Raw genomic sequence first — 27628 nt, 5'->3', positions numbered from 1 at the left:
CGACCCTTTGCACCACACTGCACCTGGGTGCTGCAGGACACAGTACGTAATGTTGAAAAGTGAGCAATTTCACCACTGCTTGTGACAACCTTGGCATCTGTCAAATGCGAACGATACAAATAAAGTTACAACGGCTGTGTTGATTCAGTCGGACACCAAAAGGAATTTGGGGCAAACTGGCTAGTATGTTTGGGAAGAAGGCCCACAGGGCAACTATTCATCCACATATTCATATTGGGTGACAGGACAACTATTCATCCGCAAACAGTTGCTCACCCTGAGAAACATACAGAAGCGGGCGGTACGAAGTTGTCGGACCATTTCCTTACTTTCGGCCGTTTGATCCGCGAACTAAAAGCCAGTGGTGCGGAAGTGAACGATACCGATGCAGTGTGTCATCTGCTACTTACACTGCCAAAGGTCTACGATATGGTAGTAACTGCGATTGAAACCATCCCCGGAGTCGTGTCACTTGATTTCGTGAAAAAGCGGTGAATGGGCTTTGACGCCCAGTGGCAGGCGGAGCAGTGCAACGATGACCGACCACCAAGGTTACGGAAAGTGTTGCGATGGCGGCAAAACCATTCAAAACGCGGCTGGAGTGTTATCATTGCGGAAAGATAGGGCACATAAAGTCCGAGTGTCGATTGCTACAGCAAAGAGATCTTAGCCGTGTAAAAAGTTTCAGGTGCGGCCAGAACGGCCATTACAAAAGTCAGTGCACCAATTCCTGCGAAAAGGGAGACAAAGCCCAGCCGAAATTCCGGGAAGGCCATACAGCGATAGCGCTAACGGCTACAGTTGTGGAGAACAAGACAATGGAGCTTGTGAACGGAAAGAAGTAGAAAGAGCGACTGAAGAGTAGAAATGACTCAGAAAAGTCGGTGTGCTTCGAGCGGCATAGAAAATTGGGACACAATAAGGCTGACGAAACATGTGGCAAAACATTGTTTGCGTTAACGGCCGCAACGGCGAATAAAGCGCAGGATTGCAGACCAGGTAAATTGACACCGGCGGTATGTAGGCTTGGAACGCCTAACGCAAAGCGCGTATCATCAGCTGATGGATTATTCGAAGTAATGGGCAAAAAATCGGAGCAAAACAACGTTGCTCTGAAGCCAGATGTCAGCAAACGATACATTTCGAGACCCCGCCTTGCTGCAAAACCCAAATTGACCCGACGGTTTTCGGTTTGGTGTGGTTGTGGCAAAAGGTGTGCACTGACTTACACCTGACTACGGCTGACGGAAACCGACACTACACACTACAGAGATCGAGACAGCCAAGAGCAGGAACCGTATGCTAATCGTTCGAATTACGTTACAAAACCCGAAATGTGAAGCGAAATGGGGCGCGGCAAAAAGGGGGGTGAGCAGCCAAAAAAGGGTGGTTGTAGGGGAAACGAGCAGCACCAACAGCATCAACGGACGGACATTCTCCCAATGTAAGAACTGCATGGATGTCACCTCTCCCCTACGTTACGTAACGCACGTAACGTGCGTTTTTCGCAAGTCGCGGGACCTACCGCAGCTTGCGCCGCTTGCGCAGCTCCCTAAACAATAGTAACAAAAAAAAAGCCTTGCTCGCTACACCTACTAGCTGTCCCTATTAGGCTCCTACGACGTTTCTCTTCGTTTACGTTTGCGCGCTTGGTTCATTTTCTTTTTCGTGAACCGCACATTAAACGGGTCCTCGAGTAGCTCCGGGTAGCGATCAATATCGTGCACGTACTCACCCTCGTACAGGTTGGCGTACCCGTTCTTGATGATTTCCTCGACCTCCTGCGCGGTCCACTCGTAGCTGGAGATCAGGCCGCCGCGCAGCAGGTCTTTCTCTCGGTGCCACGCCTTCCGGACCGCTTGCAGCTTCGCGTGGTGCATCAGCCGCTGGCGTTCCTTTTCCGCCGTCGTGCCGTACTTGAGGTTGATGACCGCGTTGGTCGTGTGTATCTTCACGTCCTGATGGTGGGCGGTTCCCTTCGGCGCGCTCGGACCACCACCGCTGCTGGCACCACCGCCGCCGCCGCCGCCGCCGCCGGCCGATCCGCTACCGACGCTGGCGACCGAGTCGTGGAACGTGGTGTTCACCTGGCCCTGCAGCCGCTTCAGCTGCTGCCGGTCCTCGCTGGCACGCCACGAGTCTTCCTTGACGAAAAAGAACGCGTCCTGCAGGGAGTTGTGCACGACGAACGTGAACGGGAGCAGGCGGGTGCGGTTGAACACGGACGTGTAGACGTCACGGTAGATGGGGTTCGCGGCCGGCACACTCGACACGATCGCGTACCCTTCCGGTTCGGCGCTCCGCGACACGATGATCCCATGGCCGAACGGTGGCTCGGACCCGGACCCGAATCGGAACGGGCCGATAGCGAGCGGGTCAGATTTGAGGCTCGACACAAAGTCCGCCGGCAGCTGGAGCAGATCGTTCAGCGAGCGCACGCTGCGCTCGAGCACGTGCGCCATGAAGCCGGACCCGATGCTGATGGCCGAGTCGCGGTCCTGGTGCGGCCGCCGCAGCACGTTCGGCGTGGCCAGCGCACCCTCGAGCCACTGGTGCTGCCGGTAGAACCGTTCGCCGAGCGACGCCTGCGGGATCATGTTCTCGACGTCGTAGCCCATCAGCCGCATCCACTCGAAGTGGTCCCGCGGCCGGTCCCGCAGCTGGTGGGCCGGGTTGATCGGGTCGTTGCCGTTGTACCGGTACAGGTGCAGCTTCGTCGGCTTGCTGATGCGCTGGTCCACGTGCTCCCAGTTCGGCGTCATCCACTGGCCGATCAGCGGATCGTACACCTTCCCGTCCGGCATGTGCACCAGTGACGTTACCTGTCCGCGGGCGGGCGCGGGGGTACAGCGAAAGAGCGAAAGAAATGAGCGGGTGAGCAGTGGGGAACGAAATGAGAAACGTCAAAATTGGCTGTTGCGCTCCTGTCCAATGATGCCAAAGCTACCGTATTCTGTAGATCTGACCCGCTGCGACTTTTTCCTATTCCTGGCAAACTGAAGGAGGCCATTGAAGGACAAAACACGTCCAAGCAAAACAGCTGCCAGCAACATAAGTGTGTGACAGTGAGTAGCAACCTAACGTCCAAAAATTACTACTTGACTACTTTTAGAACCTCTCTCCCGCTGCTCGGGCTGCTTACCACACCCCACCCTCGGCCTCGCTGGTCTGGGGACTTACCTGATCGAGGATGCCACCGCAGAAGTCAATCGGCATGTACAGGTACGGGTTCGAGTCGTACACGATGTGCCCATACGGGGAGCGCATAATCTCGCGGATCCCCTCGCCGTACTGGTTGAAGATCATGACCGGGGTGCCGCACTGGTCGGTCGCGATGTAGTACCGGTACCGGTAGACCTGCGCGTACACGAGCGACCCACGGTCGTCGTACGTCAGCGACATCAGCTTCCCGTCGCGCGGCGAGTAGATGTGGCTGATCTCGGTCCGCCGCCGCTGGTTGGTGTAGAAAAATTGCGTCACATTGCCGAAGTTGTCCTTGCGCGTGATCAGCCGGCTGAGGTGATCGTAGAAGTACCGGATGTCGAACCGCCCTCGCTTGGTCGCCCGCACCAGCAGCCCCTTGGCGTTGTAGTGGAAGCGCTCCTCGCGCGCATTCTGCGCCACCAGCCCGCGCGGCTCGTACTTGTACTGGCCCTCGCCAAACTTGACGATCCGATCGAGCGCATTGTACTCCATCGGGATGGTGTTGCCGCGGTACGTCAGCGACAGCATGTTTCCGTTGTCGTCGTACCGGAAGCCCCACGGTTCCTGTGCTTCCACCCCCACCAGCTGGCCGTCGCAGTCCCAGGTGAAGTTCTTCACGTTCGTGTACGTGTTCACGCCGACGTTGCGCGTGTACGTGCGCGTCTGCACGATCCTTCCGTGCAGATCGTGCCCAAACTCCATCCGGAACACCTCCATCCGGTGGATGGTGAGCGTCAGCTGGGTCACCAGGAACCGCCCGTTGACCGTCCGCATAAACGTCCCCGTTCGGTCACTCACCGAAGTCGCATTCGTTTGGCGATCCCCACGGGCCGTCGTCACCTCGAACGGTCCGATCGCCGTCAGACGCCCGGTTCGCTCGTCATATCCGTATGCTTGGGGGGGCAAATTCTGGCCCCCGATCCGGCCGCCGATGCTGGCGAGCCGGAAGTGATCGTCGTACTCGTAGTTAAACTTCACGTTCGAGAGTCCGCTGCGGGCGGAGAAATCGATCCGCTCCTCGACGAGCAGCCCGCCGCCGACGCAGTCAAAGTCCCACCGGAACTCCAGGTCGCGCTCGGTGTGGATGATGGCCATCGGCAGCTCGCAGGACGCGGCCGCCCCACTCTGGTACAGGAACTCGTCCCGCCCGTCACCGTGCACGATCTCCGCGATCCGGTCCTCGTCGTCGTACCGGTACACGATCCGCGCCCCGTCGCCCGGGAACACCGTCTGCAGGAGGGCGCCGCTGTGCGCGTAGTGCTGCAGGTAGGACCGCGAGCTGCCGGGTGGGTTGTAGGCGAAGCGCAGAAATCCGATCGATGGCTGCAGGCTGAAGCTGTGCCGCGTCCCGCTCGGCAGGACGATCTCGCGCAGGCCACCGTTCCGGTCGTACGTCAGCTTGAACTTTCGCTGGCTGCCGAGCGAAATCATCTCCAGCAGGTTGCCGTCGTTGTAGTCGTACGATACGATCCCGTCCTGCGCGCTCGTCACCTCCGCCAGCCGGCCCTGCCGGTCGTAGTTGTAGCGCAGCTCGGACGGGCCCCACTGCCAGCCGTCGACGCGATTGAACCGATCGTACGTAATGTTCAGCGAATGATACTCATCTCCCGCCCCGCCACCCGGGTAGAACCCGGTCGGTAGCCCGGACGGGTCGTACGCCACGCTCAGGATGATCTCGTTGTCCCGGTCGCGGAGCGTTTCCCGTTGCCCCACCGGGTCGTACTCGATGCGCAGTTTCTTGCCGTCGTTCACAAAGATGTCCCTACACAGCATCCGCTCCGTTGCTCCTCTGAGGTTTCCGGTTCCGGGCACCGGTGGTCCCGGTACACTCCCGGCACCACCACTGCCGCCGCCGCCGCCGCCACCGCCTGGTGCTGCCTTGCAGCCGGCCGACGAGAGCTCGTAAGCCGAGCGCAAATCATTGACGGGCCGTTCGCCGAGCTGCAGCGATTGGTGTGACCACATGGGCAGCATTTCCGCTTCGATCGGCAGGTACCGCTCGAGCCACGGGTGCGTCACGACGGCGGACGCCTCGAGTCGGATCGAGGGTGGCAACACCAGCGACACCGTTTGGTTGATGGCCCCAATCTTGCCCGACGTCAGCTTGTCGCCCCGGGTGATGCTCACCGCCTGGATGTTGCCCGTGATCGCGTACTCGGTCGGTTTCGCGGGACCGCGGGCCCCGAACGCCGACTGGATGCTACCCTGGACCGACACCAGCAGGTCCTCCTGCTTCGCCCGGGCCGCCGTCGTTGTCGTCGCCGACCGCTCGTCGGCCATGGTGCGCACGTGCACGATCTCACCACTCGGTGCGATCACCTTGATGCAGCGTCCGAAGTCGTCGTACTGGTAGATGAAGCTCTCCTGCCCCTCGGTCCGGCTGATCAGCAGCCCACTGTTGGACTCGTAGTCGAGCAGCACCTCCACCTTGCGGCCCTGGCCACCGCCCGGAGACCGGGCGCTCACCTTCGTCAGCAGGCCGCTGGCCGAGATGCGCAGCTCCGTCTTGTAGTCCTGCCCGTTCTCGATCGAGCTCACCACGTTGCTGTAGTCGCGCAGGAACTGTATCTTGTTGCCGGAGCTATCCGTCACCGTCGAAAGTTTGCCGAAGCTGGTGTTCTTCGAGTACAGGAACGAGTAGCGCGACTTGCCCGTCGATAGGTCGCGTGTGGCGACGTGCTGCCCGTACCGATTGAACACGTACAGCTCGTTGAGCGGCGTGTACGGTAGCTGAAACTCGCCGTTCGCGTCGTGCTGCGGCAGGTAGTGCTCGAGGGCGTAGATGCGGAGTGAGCCTGCGAAAACAACGGGCGAAAAAAGATTATGCTGTTGACAAGTTGTTCGATACGAGAAGTTGAGGAAAATCAGCAGAACGGGAGGGCGTATCAGGCGTGCAACAAGTTCATCCAAGGGGTTCCCCGAAAATTGGTATCTTTTTACTGGTGGTTTGGGAAACCCCCACAAATCAAAGGCTTATCCTCCGATAAAGCTTGTTAGGGTTAGTGTGAAATTTGCTGGGCTCAGCGAACTAGGGACTCATTCATCGGAGAATGGTGGATATGCTTGAAACCATAGAAAAAGAGCTGAGGGCTGACCGTGACCAGCAAATTTGCGACGATTCAATGGCATTTTGATTTATTCTCGTAAACTGTGATACCGGCCATTTTCGGCCATCGGTGAGCACCGCAAAAACCTCGGTTTTCCGTTTTTTAACCGCAACTTCGCTCGGTACACGTAATAAAAACGTGCTGGTTTTCGCATGGTTTCGTGTTCGAAATGCAAACTTTAGCCCGAGAAGCGCACGATGAAGAATTCCTCAACACATTATGCTGTTTCTCAGCCAGTAAGGATGGCAAACACCTCGCCATATTGTAAACTGACCGATGAAGTACCTTCAAATGGTTATTACCATGAGTTTAAGTTGGTGAGAAACAAGCAATGCCAAACTATTCGACCAGAAAGTGATCGGTTACGTAATCAAGGGTTGTATGAAACGGAAGGTCACATTAAATCGCGTGACCTCGAATCAACGAAGAAATCAACACGGATTGGGATGAACGTACAGTGAAACATCTCAACGAAAAACCCGCTCGTCCAGCCGGCAAAAATATTCACACCAAATCTTCAACCAGAGCATGCAGACAAATCATCGCGCCTCCCATCAGTCCCCTTACCTTGATCGGCCACGTTAATCACGCCATCCTGTGCGACCGCGATGGCGGAGATCGATTGAAAGCGCACGTTGGACGACAGTATCGTTTCGCCGACCGGTAAAGTATTGCCACCGCCACCGCCGCCGCCGCCGGAACCGAAGCCGGAATCTCCGCCGTACTCCTTCCGGCCTCCGGTAACGTTCGCGATCTGGCACACACAGAACGCTCCGGAATGTCCTGCCGCTCCTTCGCCGACCGCTGCCGCACTCCGATCGAGCGCCGTTGCGACGGCGCTTTGGTTCGCGCTCGAGCTGCCGTTGGTGCCGTTGGATGTCTTGCGCCGATAGCTAATCATCTTGCCGGCGGAACAATCGCACTCCTGGCTGCCATGGTCGACTTTGCCGGCGAACTGCTTCATGAATCCGGTGGACGATTCGATCACCTTGATCGTGTTGATGCGCTTCGAGTTGGTGTCCGCCACGTACAGGTCGCCGTTCGGCCCGAAAGCCATCGCCAGCACGGACCCAAGCGGCTCTTCGGCCGGCGCCGACCGGTTCACGCTCTGCGCGTGGTCCTCGTTGCAGTGCAACGGTATGCCGGCGATCACCTTCACCTTCATGTCCGACGTCAGCTTCAGCACGAGCCGATCGTCGACGAAGTAGAGCGACCCATCGAGCGGACTGAGTGCCAGGGCGGTGGGCCACTGCAACTGTACCTGCATCGCCCGCGCCGCCCCCCGGCACGGGACCGGGCTCCAGCGGTTCTGGTGGCCGTGGTGCCCGATCAGCGTGTGGATGGTGCCCTTCGGATCGACCGCCCGAATGTTGGTCCCGTCCGCGATGTACATCGTGCGGTCCGCCGCAATCGCCAGGCCCTTCGGGTGCGACAGGCGCGCCTCGATCGCGGCGCCCCCGTCCCCGCAGTTCTGCTCGTCGCCCGGGATGCAGCGCTGGCCGCTGCCCACGATCACGTCGTAGTTCGAGGACGGATCGTCCACGTTCTCCAGCGACACGATCTTCAGTATCTTGTGGCGCTCCGGGTCCGAGATGTAAAGCTGGCCGTCGGCCGGCGACACGGACAGGTAGTACTGGTACGACACACGCGTCGTGTCCAGCTGCAGGATCGTGAACACGCTGCCGTTCGTCGTCACGCGCCGTATCAGATTGAAGTCGCCGACGTAGAGGCTACCGTCGGGCCCGGACGCCAGCGCCACGGGCGTCAGTAGCTGCCCGTTCTTCGACAGCCCATTGCAGTGGTCCCGACACATCAACGTCCGCTGCTGGCCGTCGCCCAGTACGCCGCGCACGATGCGCGGAAACTCGCGCAGATGGATCGTCGCCCCGTCGCCCTTCTGCAGGATGCCCTCGTGGAAGTTGTAGTGATGGTGAATGTCCAGCCCCCAGCCGCCGATGTCCGAGATGTCGACGTCGAAACCCTGCAGCTTCACGGTGCGCGTCTCCCAGACGATCCCCCGGCACGTGGCGTGCTCGTAGCCGATCGATATGCGCGCAATCGCAATCCCGTACACCTTCTGTTTGTACACGTTGCGCTTGTTCCACGCGAAGATGTGCCGCAAGTTTGGATCCGCCTCGTACGTCTTCACGTGCAGCGAGCCCTCGATCTGGACGCCCACGTGCACGTGCGTCAGCGTCTCGGGAATCCGGTCGTGCGTTAGCTGCATGCGCACGATCGCCCGGTATCCGGACGCTTGGGACGATTTGTACAGCAGATTGATCTCGGATCCGGGTATTTTGAGCGACTCTTGTACCACTTGGGTTTCTGCGAAAATGAAATTTTTGCCCGGCATCGAACCGACACCGTTCGGCATCCAGGTGCTGGTCAGCTGCGGGTTCAGTAGCTCGTGATCGTGCTCCAAGCACACGGCCACCGGCGATGGGTTGTCCTCCAGGAAGCGGTACTGCGAGCTGCTGAGAAAGCTGTACGCCGGATTCGATGGCACGGATCTGCTTTACGGATAAGAGAGTCGGTTAGCAAATCGTCGACATATTCCCATGGTGGCTGAATGGCTTACATGAACGAAATGTCGTCGTGGTCATCGTTATCGTTGATCTGCATCTGCACCGGCGGTAACACGACGATCTGGGGAAACCGGAATCGATTAGCCATCCTGCTCCATTACTCCGCCGCTCCGATCGCTCCTCGGTGCCATCGCTTACCTGGTTCCAGGGCACAAACACGGTGCGCGTCAGTGGACGGAATGGCGAACGCTGGAACTGCAACGTGACCGCTCCACCGCCGTTAACTAGCACATCGAACCAACCGCCTTGCCGGGTAAGGGTGAAGCCGAAGCGCGAGTCCCGGTCGACCGAAACGCGGATCCCTATAATGCCCAGCCCTTGCTGGGTGACCACCTGGCCGCGCATCACCGACACTCGGCTGCACGGCACCAAAACCATAACGGTGTTCCGAGACCCAAGGGTAAATTCGAACGACGACGACGGTGACGATGACGATGAGACGAAAAAAACGGGAGGAGAACATATCGTCAATGTAGCGGGGGCGTTTGTATTGGAATGGTTGGAAACACAACAAAATGGAAGAAAAAATTAAAAAAAAACATTCATCACAGAATGAGGAAAAGTATAATAAATATTTATAAAAAGGAATAAATAGAAACAAATTATTCTAGGTACAAATGAGTGTCAAAGTAAAACATTTAGGATGAACGATTTGATACTTTCTTTTGCTGGAAAAATGCTGTTATATTGAAAAAAATATTAGTGTTAGTTTTCGAAAGGTATAAAAACAAATCATATCATGAGCTGCCCTCTCCTGCTGACATTCGTGTCCTACATTTTCACCGTATTGTTCACCAACGCAACGCAAGGAATCAAATGTCAAAGAGAATCAAACCAATGTATTGTAAAATACAATGCAAAACAAAACTAGACTGCATATCGGAAATGTAATAGTTTCTTAAGTTGATTAGATTCGTGATGCAAAAGGGGGCGTTATCAACGTTCCTTTCTTCTTCTTTTTTTCATAAGAGCAGGAAACGAGAAACGGACGCTTCAGGAAATGAAGAAAATAGAATGAAACAGCCAAACAATAAGTTAATTCATACAGCATGAAACATGTTTATATACAGTGTACCTTTGCAATCTGAAAACCGAAAAACGGAACCCAAACGAAAGGAGGAAGTAAATGGTACTTATAGTACGTATAGTATTAGTCAGAAACCAGCAACAATCGAATAATTAAATTTGAAAACAAAACGTTGCCTTGCTTTTTTGTCTCAAGGAAGTAGTAGGCTGTGCCATGTACTTAGGAAGCCTTGCCTTGTGTTGTGTTTTTATCTTTACTCAAAGATTGGAAAATGATTGAACGTACGTTGACAATATTTGTTTTATTTGTTGTATACTGTCAATAATAAATGGTTCATTGTTATCTGCTCATTGAAATGCACATAAAAAACTAAGAATTAAGATGCTTCAAAGCTAGCTGAACGTGGCGGTTATAAGGCATGACGGGCCCTTCGAAAGATTGTACATAACATATCATTCCCGTCATTTCACATACACCATCCATGTCTCGTTCTTTCGGTTTATTAACATAAATTTTGTTCGATCTAGGGATGAATGGGCGGCTGTATAGATATGCGAACCACTACCCCTACCGGGTAGGCACTAGTATATGTAATAGCAAGCCATAATCGGATGAAATAATAACAACCGAAACGTAACCAACATATGTAATTTACACCCGGTTATCATACGAAGAACACAAAGAGAGTAACAGATGATGAATAATAATATTGCCATATAACACTAGAGTACTGGATGAAAAATCTTCTATTCCGGCGCATATGCGTCGTTCTTCGATGCCTTGAATTATTACCGCGTGAAGAAACGAATCACAACGTTCGGTTATCATTTAAATCTGTTTGGAGGATCCATACCAAAAGTAATAGTGTAATGCGCCTTATGTGCGCCCGGTTGTTCCTTCGCATATCGTATTCATTCAAAATACGATTTGAAAAAAAACCGATTTGCTGCTAACGTTTCAAGGGGAGCGGACACGCGCACACGGGCATATTCTATTTTTACAATAACCTTTTTGCAAGGTACTGCACTCAAATGTCCACTCACTTGTGATTTACTGTTTTACCAAAATATGGAATGTCATGGAATCGAAAAAGATCACCATACTGAGCCTAATAACATCCACCTATTCAATCGCTTCTAACGTTTCACAAAAATCGCCTCAAACGTCTCCAATAGCATTTCGCTACTAGAGCGATCGAAACAACGAGTTAAGGAATGATTTTATTTTTAATTCTGATATAACTAGAAAGCAAACAGTTGCCACAGACGATGGAAAAGATATGGAACTCATTCCAAAATCACCCCTGTAGGCCCCCGTCTTTGGCGGCATTATGGTGGTTCTTTTCTAATTTCAACATTGTACTGTTGCGTTGCAATACATTGAGAAACCAGTATTCACTGTTTGGGTTTTATTTTTTCTAGACCAAGTACAGAATTATATTCTAGAGACTGCAAAGCCAAAATGACAAAAAAGAGGGATGTCTTATGAGCATTCTTGTGAATTAATTTATTTGAAAGATACTTATACGTCTTTTTCATTTGAACTGACATGGCTGTTGGGGTTAGAGCGAACGAAGACATTATCTGACGATCCCGTGTTACCGTTTAAGTTGTGTGAGGTTTTCGATAATCATCAATAAAGAAATATTCGATTGATAATCGATCGATAACGAAAAAATAAAAATATTTTTCACATTTGAAGGGATGATAACTCACGCGCTTTTGCCGACACACTGTTACATCAACAAAAAGTAACTTTTTCATATTTTCATAAACTGGCGGTTTGACAATAGGTAACAGGTGCCTTTTGATGTCTCTAATAGAAGGTATTAGTGTTTCAATGAAAACAAATGTTTTCGACTAGCGATAAGTTTCACTATATTGGATTGCCCACATTGATTCCGACTCATGATTGATGTTTACGTGGTTTCAACGCTGGTTAATCGGCAAAAATTGAACATTTGAAAGCCAAGCTTCAATGAACTATTGCCGAAACACAGTCTTACGAGCTGCCGAAATCGAAACATCAGACCGCACGGAACGTACCAAAAGTACAATGCGGGAAAGTACAAAAGTACTGTGTACTGTGGGGAAGGATAATTTTCACATACTGAAAAGCACCGTTGACGTTTCACTATTTGGAAGCATAATGATTGTAAAATGTTCCACTATTTTGTGATTCTCCATTTTAGTTTAGTGCAAATGTACAGCGACCATACTAAATACACGAAAATAAAATCCAAACTGTATGAGTTGAATTGTGAATATCCAATTGTGTTCACAAATTAGACAGTGTCTATAACAAGACAGAATTAATTTTGACTGCACTATTTGCACTGCAAAACATCATATTTGGAGTTCAATAACACTAGCATATGAGACTTTGCACAAAACAATTGTCCAATAAGATAAATGGTTACTACAATAGTAACAAAAGAATGTACGTCTGCATACAATATATAAAATTGGTGCATCAATCGTTCAGCTTTTAAAGTACATTTTTAGCATTGATAAGACGGATATTGATTTTGATTGATGGGCGATGAACGTTATCATATATGTATATATGTATATATTTGTATAAATATGTATATATTTGTTATATATATATAATTATATGTGTGTGTTTGTGTGTGTAAAAATAATAGTAATGACCACAGAATAAACTATTAATAATTTCCAATATTAGCAAAACCGTACAATCTTGGTATTTTAACATACTCGAAGGGCCTGTCCAACACACCACCACTACGCTGTCGCACAAGTTGCCTCTACTCCCAGTTTTCTTATGCATTCCACACTTTTTCTGTTATGCGTATTTATTTGCATCGCTAATTCTTCTTTTTCACCGAAAATTAATAACAATACGATATTGAAATGTTCCAAAATTTCGCAGTACATGTAGGGTATATACATAGAAACATATGATAGACGTAGACAAGTTTGAGGAACAGGAGCAGGAATTGGGAGAGAATTTCGGGATTACATTTAGGGATGCGGAAGGAATAATTGGAAAAGCCTATGGTTATTTCACTCGGTATGGTTTGTAGTAAGAAAATAACACGTAACCAGGATGTCGCTGACTCGTTTGCTTTTTTTCTGTTTCACCTATTCTCCTTTCATCTTGAACATAAAATGATAGATCTCAACCGAAAACAGGAGTAGCATGGTTGTAAATGAAAACCATACCAAGGATCATAAACAATAACTGTTTAATTAATTAAATATTTTAATATGCAGCGTAAATAAAACACCAACATTTTTTTTTAATCATTAGCAGTTATTTCATGAAATTTCATAGATAGCAAATTCATTATAATGGGGGTTGAAAACTATAAACTCAAACGGAAAGAACTACGATTGTAAAAACAAAAACAATTCAATTCTTCAGAATCCAACCAAACGAAACGCAAAACATATTTGATGACATAATGTAAGTAATTTAGCAAAAACGGAAAAGCCAAAGGATAACTGTAGCACAGGACACTTCGTATTTTGATGTAGTTATACCAACACTAATCTTTTTCCGGCTTCAGTTTCATATGTATTATATCAGCGTTTATTTGAGTAATATTTCTACCATTGCATTCTCATTTCAGAATCATGTCAATCACATGGACAGTATACGTATAGCTAAAACAAAGAAACATTGACTTAGGACAGCACAAAACCGAAAACAAATAACACCATAACGAAAACAAATCGAGACACACAATATTGGGCAACAGTTGACGGAAACGTTGAGTGATGATATTACAGATAAACAAAATCATAGAAAGAGATGATCAGGGTTTCACAGATATTCACACGATTCGTAGAAACAGAGGTAGTAGCATATGATTTCGGGGACGGTGCTGATAAAATATAACCGAAGTGCAATATGAAATTAGTTAAATGTTTCAAGAGTTTTGCGTTCGTGTACATGAAATCAAGAATGCATGATCGGGCACTGACAGGCCAAATAAAAATGATTAAAGTAAAAGAAATCAATTGTATGGAAGATTTGTTCTAGACTCGGTATGAAGTTTGCCAAATGAAGAAAGATTTGTAGAATAATGCAAAACAGGTAAGAAACGTTATCAGATAATATGCATGTTGCCTATGATGTATGTATATTAATTACCATGTATAAATTATTATTAATACACATACCCATACGCATGTATTTGATGAAGGTTGAAGTGAAAACCATGACAAAAATGACCAAAATCATAAAACTGGTTCAAATTGATTAAAACTTTCACATACGATAACAAAAAAGCATGAAATGAAAATAATAACATAATAACAGCAACTAGACGAACAGCAGCAACAGCGGCTTGCAAGACTTACCACGGTGTGAACGAGTTCCAGAACTCACTTTGACAAAAATAAATGACAGTTTTTGCGCGTTAATAATAAACAAATAACGAGATATCGACGTTTGACAATGTGGGTGATATTGGGAATAGAAAAAAAGGAGAACGAAGTTCATGGATTAGTTCGTTACACACTAGAGGGTTCACTTATTGAAAAGTTTTGACTTTTCATTCGATAAGTTTTCTCAACAAGTATCATTATCATTTCTTATGTTTCGGTCGGCTAGGTTGCGATCTTTAATTTTTTCGCTTAGGACAATTATCGGAAAAAATTCCATTAGTTCCAATTCCAATTCCAATAGTTTATTGTAAAACATTTAAATTGGTGGGGTCTTTTAAAAATGGACGAAGTTACTGACAATGCTGTAGATTTTTTCCTTAAAGGAACGGACTGAGCCGTATTTATAACAATACTATAGATCCAATGATCACAAATCATCTTCTAAAATGTACAATTAACTCACTTTTGATCTGATCTGTTATGCAACGTTCAAAGAAGTTTTCGACAAAAAATAGACGCCGCCGCACAGTTATAAAACTTTGTAGCCAAAAATCATCAATGAGCTTAATATGCTCAATTCAGTTAGCACATAGCAATAGTTGACTGAAAATGTCAACAAAATGAGAGTTCGTCGTGGTTAAGAGATATTTTTGAGGAGAGAAGGATCGAGAGGGTTTCGTAAACTAAATGCCTCAGGGAGAAGGATAGTTGTGACGTACGGTGTTTGCCTTCTTTGTGGAAGGCTAATCATATCAGTCTTTTGTTTCCAAAAACTTCCTCTTGATTGTTTCTACTGGATTTGAATAATTTGTTTACCTATAATTCAATAGTAACGAAATCGATGAACAAACAATAAAAAAAGAAAACGCCACAATAAATGTTAACAACACATAACACAATACATTAGACAGACACAACTCGTTCATTCATCACGCATTCACACACATCAAGGTTCTGCCAATCACACAATAAATGGTTATCAGTGCCTTATTTCATAACATGTTTTCCATCGAGTTCCGTTTTGTATACTGTGCCTGTGATATCGAGCCTGGTACAATATGTATGTCGCTAGTTGGTTAGGCATGTAAAAATAAGGGATAGCTAGTCACCTTTGCTACTTAAAGTTAATGTCTGCGCTATATCGTTGCAATATGGTTCGGGTTTACCTTCCATTACCTAAATAGGAGCGTGAAAGCGCCCATTTGCACACTTTTTATCGAATAAAAAAGTATAGGTCCATGATCTAATATAGGATAAAATACAACAGGCTCATCCTAAGAACTTACATTTGTATAATACATTAATCCCTTCAAACGAATACTCGTGATCAAAAACTGCATTGAAGCAATAATCAATGCTGTACATCATGTTATCTATCATCATTCAGCATATATGAAAAAAATTTCATTGAAAAATATAGATTATCTTGAAACCAAAAAAATAAATCAAACAAATAAAATTAGGTAACCCAAAATACCAAGCGTTGTAATATACTCAAAATTAAGCTATTGAAACTAAAGTGACCAAAAACGATAATTTTTAATGTTATGGACAGCAGCATTAGTTATGTTGTCTTGGATAAAACTAACTATGCACGTTTTTAATTTCTTGGCAGAAAGAAATTGAACAAAATACAGCTTTTTGAGTTACAGTAATCAATAAAAGCCATCAAATTGTTTGGAAAAAAAAATCAATGAACTGATTCTATTACACAACAAAAAATCAAAACAATCCTAAACGTTGCTAAAACAAATGTACATATTTGTTCGGTTTTGTTATACAGTGTATATTCTCAATTTTATAATTATTTGGGGGTAAAGGAACACGAATGAACAATCAAGAAGGGTTAAAAAGACACACACAAGGTAGAGAGGTTGACGAACAACATTAGACGAAACACAATCTTCGAAGTCCGTTGGAACGATTTGATCTTTGGAGCCATAATCGCAATGCATAATAAAACCCAGTTTTTACTAACCCAATTCAGCTGGTAAATTAACCGAAACCGAACGTTCTCATCGGCTGCCAACGCTGCAACCTTGGCAAGAAAAACCAAATTTTTCCAACGTGTCGACGAAGGGGAGATTGAGGGAAATATTTTTTTTTCGCTTGGAACAGTAGGGATGCATCAAACATTTTTTTGTTTTCATTACAGATATTAATGTTTGGCCTGAGATAGGCATTTTTGTGGACAACTGTAGCGGTTTCTGAACCCTCTTCTTGGGGCCAGTGGGAACTGGCCTATTACGTTCATTTTTTTAGTGCTTTCATTTCATTTAGTTTGCGTTCATTTTTTTGTGCTCTGTATAACTCTCTTTATAGGAAATTATAGAGAAGCGTTTCAGTGCCATGAAGTGTTTCGAAACGCTTCATCTTATATCTTCTTCTATATATATAAAAGAGTAACTCGCCTATTGTTAGGCGGCTAATAACTCACGAACGGCTGAACCGATTTGGCTGAAAATTGGTGTGGAGGTACCTTAGAACCCAAGGAAGGGTTTAGGATACTTTTTATGTTCTGACCGCGTCACAATGAAGCCACAATACACACTTTGTCTTTTTGCTCATATACTGAGACGAGACAGACAGAGCGCGCAACAGCAAACAATTGTTGGCTTCTTTTTCTCACTAATGCGGCGTTACCTCCCCAGCCCCTCAAGCAAATAGGCTCACTTTTATTCATCTTTCCCCGAAACTCTCTCCTCCAAAAACGCCAGACAGAGAGCAACTGTTTGCGTCTCAGTGTAGTTTCGTACAATCTGCGCGACAATCCGCGTTCACAGTGTAGTTTCGTAATACCGAACCGATAATAACAAAGTGCTTCATACACCTCCTTAACAATGCCGCCATCAAAACGGTCGAATCTTTCCCGACAAAGCCATAATGCAAAATGGAAGCAAATGGTTGCGAATGAAATGACTGAAACAGAAAAAGAAATTGCCCGTGAAACGACTAGGTTGGCAATGCGAAATCGGCGAGCGAAAAATAGAAATCAACAAGTAGATCATTTTCGACAAGATGCTCAGTCCGCTCAGTCAAATGTCCGCTCAGCGGTTGTTCCCGAAGAAGAAGTTAATTTGTATCGAGCAGCGTTTCAATACAATTGCATAGCTAAGTACGGCAAGCATAAAAGCGTTCGCATTGGACCAATGAACGTTCGATGCGAGAAATGCAACGCATTGAAATTTTCTGGAGAAACGGCCGGATTGTGCTACCTTGGTGGAAAAGTGAAATTGCCATTACTGACTCAGCGTTACCGACTGCTCTTTCACCGGGGGTCTTTGGGGCGGAACAACGTTCGCCGGGTCTGCTAGTAGTACAATAAAACGCTTCATGGCACTGAATCGCTTCTCTATAATTTCCTATAGAGATTATAAAGAGAGCTATACAGAGTTTTGCCCGCGGGGAGACACTTTAGAGCGTACCCAGCGGGCAAAGTCGCGCGACATTTCCTCATTTTACCTCGTTTCTTCATGCTTCACCCCCCCTCTGGTCTACAGTCGAGTCCTTTTTCGTTAGGCCTTGCGACTTCGTCGGTTTGTCGCAAACGCCATCCTTTTTCCGCATGAGCGAGAGGATGTTCGTTCTCCCTCTTCTGGGTGTTTGTCGATTTTCTCACAGCTACATTCTTCACTTTTAAGTCAGGTTTCAAGTATATTCGTAAGCTTACTGTCGAAGGCAACAATTTTGACAGCCAATATTTTGTTTTGATCCGTGCAGTGCCGATGATGTGCGCACAAATGTGTTGATGAAAAATGGTAAGTGTTTCGGTGTTTAAACCATATCTTCCGTGAAAACCACATAGAAGTCATCATATATTGATAATTCTTCTTCATATATGGATAATTGTTTCAGTTTGCAGCAGTGGAGCGAATAAGGAACACCACACCATGAAGTCCACCTCAACCACCTCTCCTTGAGGCTAGTCAAAATTTCTCATTACGGGAACCACCGGAGTCGCCTAATGGACAATAAGTGATTGGATACAAAGTGTGTATTGATGCATTTTGAATAAAACAGTAGAAATTGTATGCACCGCAAATAGCGTTGTTGAATGTGTTTTTGCGCTAAGTGCGCACCGGATCTTGGGAATTCCAGTGCGCCTAGGAAAGAAAGGGAAGAAAAAAGTAGCGTGACATGCCAAAAGGTCACGCCGTCCCGCTACAATTTTCGGCTTAAATTGGGCTTAAATTCAATCAATTTAAGCCCAAAAGTGTCGCGCGACCATGCGATTTTGCCCGCTGGGTTGTATGCGTTCCGTCCGTCCGATAAGTCAAAAATCGGTGAACGGAAATGACCGATCACATTCTGGTACAAAAATGGTAGCGATATAAACTCCTTAAGTCCGGTTTTCGGTTGACCTTTTTGTCATCGCAGGGTTGTCTTTCAGATTTAAAAGCTAATTACCAGAAATGTTAGTATTAAAGAAATGCGACTGTAACACTCACCTTTCACTGTACTCATCCATATGCGCGTACGATTGAACAGAGTTTTCCTCGATCAGAAACTTGACACGCTGATAGAACGAGGCCGTTACCGATGGTGGCTGCTTACGGAGCAGAACTTCAACGGGATCATTCGAAGCGAGACACATGATGTGTTCCGCGCAGCTAGAGTGCACACAGCACTCACTGTCCGAGCAGTCAGTCATACCGTCTGGAAGCAATAAAGAAACGTATTCAATATATTGCAGACCCGACAGAAACATTCTGTTCACTGCGTTGTCTACTACTATCGGTTGTCAAGCGTAGAAAGTAGAAATTATGTATCGTTACGAAGACAGTGACAATCATTACGCGCGATATGTGTACGAAAATTGTAATACAGTTTGTCAGGAGCATTAGATTACTACTGTTTTACCGTTGTCGTTGTCAATGTTATCTTTGCAACTCATTTCCAGTGCCATCGAGCAATCGCTACCGGCCCAGCCTTCGATGCAGATGCACTGGTATTCGCCATCCTCCAGCGCGCACTGGCCATGCCTCGAACATCCGTTAACGCAGCCAGCTATGGGAAAAGGGCGACAGATAAATAGAACGCAATGTAAGCATGCGTTGCAAAATTAACCAGCAACGCAACAATATATGACTAGAGTGTGCCAAGCACAACACCCACGCAGTGTGCAATGTCGACCGTTCCATCCCTGCGAGCATACGCAGGTCCCGTTCTTGCACTGGCCGTGTTCGGCGCATCGCGGATCGCACATCAATTGATCGCATAAGCTTCCGGTCCATCCGTCGTCGCATCGGCATCGTCCATTCTCGCAAATTCCATTGGTGCCACAATCGAGACTGCAAACCGCTATAAAACAAGAATTCGAGAATAGTAAACCAGAAGTCAGTCAGGTCAGTCAGCGCTTCCCTCAGACATTCTTCCCTCAGCCTCATACCTTGCGAACAGTCTATTCCCGTCCAGTGGCGATCGCATATGCACGACCCAGTGTCCAAATCATACGTTCCATGATCCGAACAGCCGGGAAGACACTGGTAAACTTGTTGATCCACTATGCTACAGTCATCTCCCTGCCATCCGGCCTTACAAAAGCACTGTCCGGACACGCACGCACCGTGCCCCGAGCAGGACGGATCGATACAGTCTTCTGCGAATCGGAGAGCGAATTCAGGGAAATTAAAAAAATAATGCCTCATCCTAAATCACGTTAACGCGAAAACATACGCTGCTCGCAAAAAAGACCCTTCCAACCGCGTTCACAGTGGCAGTCGCCTTCGATGCACCGGCCGTGGTTCGAACAGGTTGGCATCTCACACTCCGACACAGGAATATCGCACTCCGAGCCCTTCCAGCCGTCCTCGCAGTGGCAAACGCCACCACCGTAGTGCCCGTGGGCCGAGCATAAAACCGGACAAACGCCTGGCGAGGTGCAAACGAGGAAGATTCAATTCATTACAATTTGCGTTTCCAATCACATTAAACATTACTTCTACTTACTAATGGAACAATCGTTCCCTTGGTAGCCATCGATGCAGTCACACTTGCCCAAATAGCACGACCCACGCCCTGAACAATCACTCGGGCACGCCGTATGTATTCCTTCCGCTTCCCCCACTACCAGAGAGACGGTGTGCGGTAGGACCTCGTCGTTGTAGACGGACAAATACCAGCGCCCAATGTCGAGGTACTGCAAGATAGTGACATTCACCGTCATCGCTTCCATGTCAATTTTGCGCAACGAGGACGGAGCAGCTCCGGTACCACCACCGTCAGTCGATCGCTTGGATATTATGTGCCGCTCCACTTCATCGAGCTGCAGATCATCGAACACAAATCGATTGCGCCGGATCGTCTCAAAGGTAGAGGAGTTCTCGTCATCCATTCCATAACTGTCGTCCAGCATGCCACCGGGAAAGAAATCATGCGGTGAACTGCGCTTCCGCCGGAGCTTATGATCGATTCGCCCTCCACGAATAAACTCAACAAAGTCGTATTGCGTTACGGTCGGCCCAACGTTGCGACGACCGTAGATCGCAAAGTTGGCACCCCATGGAAGCGTAAAGTTGAACTGCACAAACGCCGGATGTTTGTTGCGGAACTCAACATTCCAGAACTGAAACGGTGCGATCGTGGAGGAGTGCACTTCATTGAACCCTCGCAGTTCGATGATTGAGGGCCACTTCTGTTGCGCGACGGATGTGAAAATTTGTGTCGTTTGTTGCTGCTGTTGCAGTATATCCTTGAAGGATGACAGCGCAATCGAGGCAGTGCCGCCGCCACCGATGCCACCATTTGTGGAGAAACTATTATGATCCAGTGTGCTGGTGAGCGGCGATTCTTCCGTCGGATTTTGAGTGGACACCCCGGACAGCAGACCGTAGTTGGTGGAGTCTATCGATGTTCCCGACTGGTCGATGGGAACGCCTGTTTTAACGTCCTGAACCAGTATGCAGTTGGCCGAATCGAGATTCGATTTCATGGAACTCGTTGCTGCAATGAGGTGAAAGGTGCAAACGTTAAACAAATCAGGCCACAAAAATACCATCGACTAAGATACATTACCTGCGAAGTATGTTAACATCCCTGATAAAATAATTGTGACTAAGATTAAGGCAATACTAAAACATTTCCAAGAACAACGATGTTGACAACTTTTGTCGATCCGAAACCTAGAGGAAAATAAAAAGAAAAAATATATTAACACAATAAACAAAAGCTAACAAATCACAACTGAACATAGTTTTACAAGTTGTTCGCATAGCTACTAATAGACTAATGAGTTAAGATCTTGCTCGGCAGAAGACTAATAGATTCGAACAAAAAACAACTAGAAACGAATTTGATGTGCACGTTTGGAAAAATAACCGCACCCATTGCTGGAGAAAAAATATGAATTGATATAAACTACTAGCTAGCTGACTTTGTAAACGCTATTCCGCCCTAAGTGAAACATGGGTAGCAAAACCAACGTTCACTAGAGTTACCAGGTTCTCTGATGGCGTACGAAAAACATTGGAACGAATCGAAAAACAATCAATGAAACACTGTTTGATAATTAATATTCAAATAATATCAAATAAGGCAAATCAAATAAATGTGTACCATATTCCACAACTGTTCGATTCATAATGCGCTCGTACTATTAATCAAAGTATTAGTCATGTTATTTTGCTCGAGTTTCGGACGAATTGAGCCAAATTTGTGATTTCAACTGCGACTGTTTAAAGTACACACCGCTAGCGACGTTTTTTCTTTAACTCGATATACCATTCTATGTATTCGATGTATTTGATCGATGAACCATTCGACGTGCGGCGTGTGTTCGAACCCAAACAATATATTTATACACAAAAAAAGGAAGGTTGAAGCAAATAAGCAAATTTAGAATCAACGAAGGTGCAATCATTTTACAAGCATGAATTATGATAAGCGGAACATAAAAAGCAAGATCACAATAAATGGCGCGTAAGAAGCAACGTTCATCCTGCGTTGAATGAATATTTAACAGGAAATACATTCGTAACATAAGCCAAAATTATAAGCAAACAACAACACGACAGTGAAGCGACCAAGAGTCCAGCCATTCACTCAGACGTGATGAACTGCCTGGGCAGGAAAATTACCTTGAAGGTGAGTAAGGTGAATAGTGTGGCGCGTGCACAGTTCCCGCTGTTCGGAGGGGAAAGACAGGCATTACCAAAGATGAAGATCCTCCAAGGCGGGATCCAGTACTGATGTGGGTATTTGTCATAGATTGCGTCAATTGTGGATGCGATTGTTGCTGCGATTGATGCTGTTGCTGTTGTGATGATTGTAGTCTAGCAAATAGGACACTATTAATAAAACCATATCTCGCCATAGTTCCAGTCAAAAAGATGGATACGCATCAAACCGAGGGGGGCAAAGCATGCTTGGTTTCGTGCGGAGTGTTGGAAGCAGAATTGAAAATCAACGATGATCATCAACAAAATGCCCATTCGCGAACCACATGGAATGGTTCTTCTTCGTACGCTCATGACCGTTTCGTTGTTCCGGAATAGCTTCTTCGAGGTGCAAATTACGTAACAGTGTTGTATACCGTAGCATTATCTTACCTGTTGGTATTCGTTTCTGCTGCAAACGGTTCCGCATAAATATTTCGGGCCGGTGGTACTCTCCTTGGCAACGGTGGAGGCGCCTGACTGTAGCCATCCATTATTGTGTCACAGTCGTTATACTTCATCGATTTCATCGTCATCTTTAAATACTGGTGAAGGAGGACGCCTGCCTTCAATCTAGCTCGACACCGGTTCGAATCGAGATGGTACTCGATTTTCATAAACTACATTAATTATGCATCCGACGTACCATTAATTATGATGCGGTCTCTGTCGGTTCTTCTAGATGTAATAATGATCATTAGTTATGCTCGTACTAAGCACAGTACATCCATTATTAGAAGCTGCTGTCGGCAGGACTTCAAAGTTTTACGCACAATCAGTCTCCTTGTACTGGCACAGTATTATGAAAATTTCGGTTTTTACTTTTATGCTCCGGTTGCTAGTAATTTTTTATCTTAGAGGATATCTTAGAGGAGAGGGCCATATTTATATGCTGCTTCTAGTAGCCTCTGAGTATTTTCTGTGCCTCGGTTCTGTTGGTAACCAAAGCCACACGATCATGCAGCCTTATCGTTGCACCACGGGGACGAGTCGCCAGCTTTACGCACGCGGCAGCCATCCAAGCGGTTAAATTTGGTTGGTGGAAAATCATTTCGTAATGGCGAACATTCAATCTTTGATTTAATTATACATTTGTAGGTCGATCTAAAAATAATAGAAATGAAAATTTGCATTAGACCAAGATGGGGCATTTATGGCCATGGAAACATATGGAAACATGGCCATTTATGCCATTGAAGTTGCAATAATGTTGCACGGAGCAATAACGACGATGAAAACAAAAATCTAAAGTTGCACCCGATTTCGCAGGATTTTCGTATTCGAATATATTGTTCCTTCTCAAACAGGCCACCATCGCTCGGCGTTTGCAAACTCAGACGGGCACACGAATGTTCAAATGCTTCAAATTTGAGACCAATGTAAAATAAAAGCATCACCACGCGTTTTCACATTCTCCATTCACTAGATTTGGACGACACACCGGGGCCGAAAATGTCAGACATTTTGAAAAAACAATCGAAAGAAAAAGAAACCAAAAAAAATACGGACCGAAAAAGCAGCCAAACTCTTCCGCCTATAAGCAGCCTATAAGAGCGGTGCGCACTCGTGCGCCTAGGAGTGTGTGCTCCAAAAAGGAGCAAAAAGAAAGCATATAGATCTATACCTGCACCTGAGAGGAAGGAACTAGATGAGGATTCCGAGAGCGTTAAACGGAATAAGATGAGATGTCTGTGTGGCAAGCACAGACACGGAGTAAAATGAAGTCGTAACATACGACGCAAGAGCAGACATGTTTGTTCATGTTTGTTCATGTTTTCTTGTTTCCGTCCTCCCCTAACAATCGCATCAGCTAGATACCCCTTCCTAACCGACCCGCACCATCACGTCAACTGGCTTTTGCACCATTATTATTATTATTTGCAACTAACTCCAACACCGCTTGCCTACACAGAGTAACAAAATGGCATCTGTAGTGCACATCCAGAAATCAATCCGAAATATAAAGTAACACAGCAACGTTTCAGATCAATTTGAGAAGTGATTTAACGTTTCGAGCCATGGATGCTAGAATTTCCCTATGTACGACTACTCAACCTTTAGCGCTCATTTCGATTGAATCTCCGGCTCTCCAGTGGTTTCTCCTCTCTTCTCTCTTGTTCCTGATTTCTCGCGCATAACTGGCAAGGACTTGCCAACCGACCATTTACTCATTCCATCTGGTGAACGGAGCAATATTTTATTGATTTTCCCGTCACCAATTGGAAACTGATGAAATGTTGTCCCACATCTTCAAAAAATCTTCAAAAAACCCCCTTCACACGATTAGGTTATGTTCGTTTTTTCGCATTCGCTGCAGCAGACGCGAGAAGAAATCCACCCATTATATAGCAAAATGGCGGCGAAAATTCAGCACCGTCAATTTACCTGCTAAGATTAGCCGATTCAGCCGAACACCGGGGTATGCACCTGAACAATACCATTTCGATTCGAATTAGATGCCAAAACTATTTCTGACGCGCCATTTTACTGATTTTAAGTTAACGCGCACCCAAAAAACGATTTTCACGTTGCAACACAGCTTCTCCATCTTGGCCAGTACGCATTTGCACGGTGCACAAATCGTTCGTAGCAATCGTAGCAAGCTACGACATAACGAAAACGAAAACTTTTTTACAGCGTGCACATCGAAAGAAATCTCTCGGTAAAGGATTTTTCGAACAGCGTAGCGTACCTGTATTTTTCTTAGACAATGGATTTTCACCATACGCATACACACGCGCACGCACACACGATATTCACTTCGAATAATTACGATGCTCAAACAAGAAGCTTCCTTCTTGGCTTGGCGGAAAGGAAAGCGCTCGCCACCGAGTGCATTTTGTGTGGCGTATAGTTGAAATTGAAAGATGAAAATGTGCACGCTGCACTGGTCATCTATTGGCGGTTAACGGACACGCACTTCACCATACTCCGCACGCTGTTTCGTGATACATCTGCACAATCTGCATAAAGTCCCGAACGGGCTTCACACACTTCGCTAGACCGTTCTAGTCGGGTCAAGAATCGGATTAACTGTGACCGCCTCGGCGACAACAGCTCGCGATATAACCCTTCCCGAAGATCTCTTCTCTTACCATCTCAAAAATAACGCTTCAAAATGGCTGCTTTCGAGAGAAGAGAGTGCGTACGGTGAGAGAGGTGCGCGGCCCGAGAAACATTTTCATATATCTTGCTCTCTAACGCACTATCGTCTCAAGATTTTATGCTCTCGTTGCTGCGAGCATTCTCTCATTCTCGAAGCACTCACTCTCTCGCAGCAGCCGAAACGACGAGCATCCTGAGAGAGTGAGTGCAACGAACGCACGAACGGGACGGTCTTCGTTTCCTCTCACGAGAAATCGAGAAAACGAGAAAATTGGACCATTTCTATTTTCCAAAATCCTAGCAAAATGTTGGTTTAACAAACATAAAAACTGACTAATTAACTAAATGCACCAACCGTAGACATCAATTATGCCTTGAAACTAGATTAATTAGCGAGAAGAAATCGCTTGAATGTTTTACTTTGGCTGTAAGTTTTGTAGCTCTTAAGCTGAAGCAAAAGAACGAAAAAATATGCTCTCGCTTGATTCTGCGCGATTTTCTGAACAACATACACCGCAATTGAGAAACACACGAAATGGTTTGCCTGCTTCTCTTCTCTAGCACGATATTATTAAAAAATAATTGTCGTAACAAGAACATACTCACAGCTATGTATGCAGGATCTCAGGAGGAAAAGTTAGCCGAAAACCGCATGCCGGAAACAGGTTTGAACATGAATCGACCAAGGATGACGGGAGATGCAGAAACACCAAGATGCAGAAACGCGAGAAAAAAACATGAATCTTATGCGAGCGAGATTTTTGCGCCCTCTCACACATTTTACACTCGAATGTTTTCTGAACGTAGCCACGGAGAAAATATAACTTACATCATAAATCACATCCCTGCGTAGTTATGGCAAAGTCCGGAGATACATTCAACATTCTTAGAAAATATGAAAAGGTTCGTGTGCATGTCTCACAAAAACTGTTCTAATGGTAAACGCTTCGGCGGCATCGAGGCCATCGGAAGAACCCTTCGCCCGAGAACGGAAGAGGCCAACAACAAATTTTCGCCGCTGTAGAAAAAGGTCAGTTGCCTAGCGTCAGTGCACCTTGCCTTCCTCTGGAACATACTTAGTCATGGTTTCTATGATCGTCAAATAATAATTCAACATCTACTTTCGATTAACGCAATAAACATCTGCCAATATCAACACAACCGCAGCGATCAGCTTCACTATCAACTTTTAATATGTGAAAAATATGAAGCTCTGCTAAATGACAGCGCGTGTACCGACATACCGTTGCGAGGATGGCGTTGTGTTGTTTGTCCTTTTCGCACGGATTTCATGTGCGAAAGTCCCGGCGGTCCCACTAGGCAGCTGACATTACTTCAGCTAATATGGCGAAGTTCAAATTACTTGTTTGAATGGTCCTGCAATAGTTTCATGGTATGATTTTTAAAAACTTCAGAAAACCTGAACATATATGAATTGAGTTAGGATTTCATTTGCAACATTCTCAGCTTCGGGACTGTCACCATTTGCAGTAAAATGTGTTGTGTTAACAAAAACATTGAATAAACACTTACGGGTGAACGTCGCCTTTATGTACATCCTTAACAAAAATCTCGCAGAAGGGCATTTTTCTTTATTGTTCCAATACTCGATATAGGAACGATTGCTTTGCACTGATAAGTATGCTTCTTTGTTATGCGTAAAAAATTTAGCAATTGTCCGAAGATGCTACGACGAGTCAGGGCACAATATTCGTCAATGGCTACTTTGATCATAATGTTTTACACGAAAGAGCGCGTCGGTCAAACTTTCAGACCGGGCGCCTAAATACGCAGAGACAATATTTTCTACACCAGTAAAACGCTTAAAAGGCAAACAAAAACTAACACTCATCAGCATTGAGTGGATAACGTTTATTCTTTGTTGTTTTCAATTACTTGTTTGAAAGTGTAGTAATGGTTTCAGGATATGATTTTCAAAACTTCTGACAGAAAATATGTACATATTTTTATTGAGTTAGAATTTCATTTGTCGCATCCTCAGCTCCGGGACTACTAACATTTGCAGTAGAATGTGTGGTGTTGATAAAAACACTGAAACAACAATTACGAATAAACGTTTAAAAAAAAA

At 46.4% G+C, this 27628-nt stretch overlaps 2 protein-coding genes across 2 annotated transcripts in view; both read right to left on the bottom strand.

Moving 5' to 3' along the window:
• Positions 1 to 1616: 1616 nt before the first annotated feature.
• LOC128279200 (teneurin-a) lies at positions 1617 to 22970 on the bottom strand. The gene is made up of 15 exons (XM_053017922.1): positions 22828 to 22970; positions 22357 to 22551; positions 21296 to 21402; positions 20231 to 21223; positions 19958 to 20152; positions 19671 to 19880; positions 19397 to 19582; positions 19142 to 19288; positions 18730 to 18937; positions 14255 to 14281; positions 9035 to 9254; positions 8890 to 8957; positions 6879 to 8824; positions 3181 to 5999; positions 1617 to 2822 (listed from the first exon to the last, which is right to left on the bottom strand). Exons 1-15 carry the CDS (start codon positions 22968 to 22970, stop codon positions 1617 to 1619), a joined length of 8670 nt encoding a protein of 2889 aa, XP_052873882.1.
• Positions 22971 to 24052: 1082 nt separating this feature from the next.
• LOC128279190 (protein ILRUN) overlaps positions 24053 to 27628 on the bottom strand; it is a 5256-nt gene continuing 1680 nt past the window's right edge. The window contains exon 6 of the mRNA XM_053017913.1: positions 24053 to 24064. Within this exon, the coding sequence (XP_052873873.1) occupies positions 24053 to 24064 (12 nt within the window). The remainder of the gene's footprint in view (positions 24065 to 27628) is intronic.

The sequence above is a fragment of the Anopheles cruzii genome, chromosome X (genome assembly GCF_943734635.1).
Source record: "Anopheles cruzii chromosome X, idAnoCruzAS_RS32_06, whole genome shotgun sequence".
Classification (NCBI taxonomy): Eukaryota; Metazoa; Arthropoda; class Insecta; order Diptera; family Culicidae; genus Anopheles; species Anopheles cruzii.
Note: the sequence above shows the minus strand (reverse complement) of the source record. Positions and strands in the feature narration are given on the sequence as shown.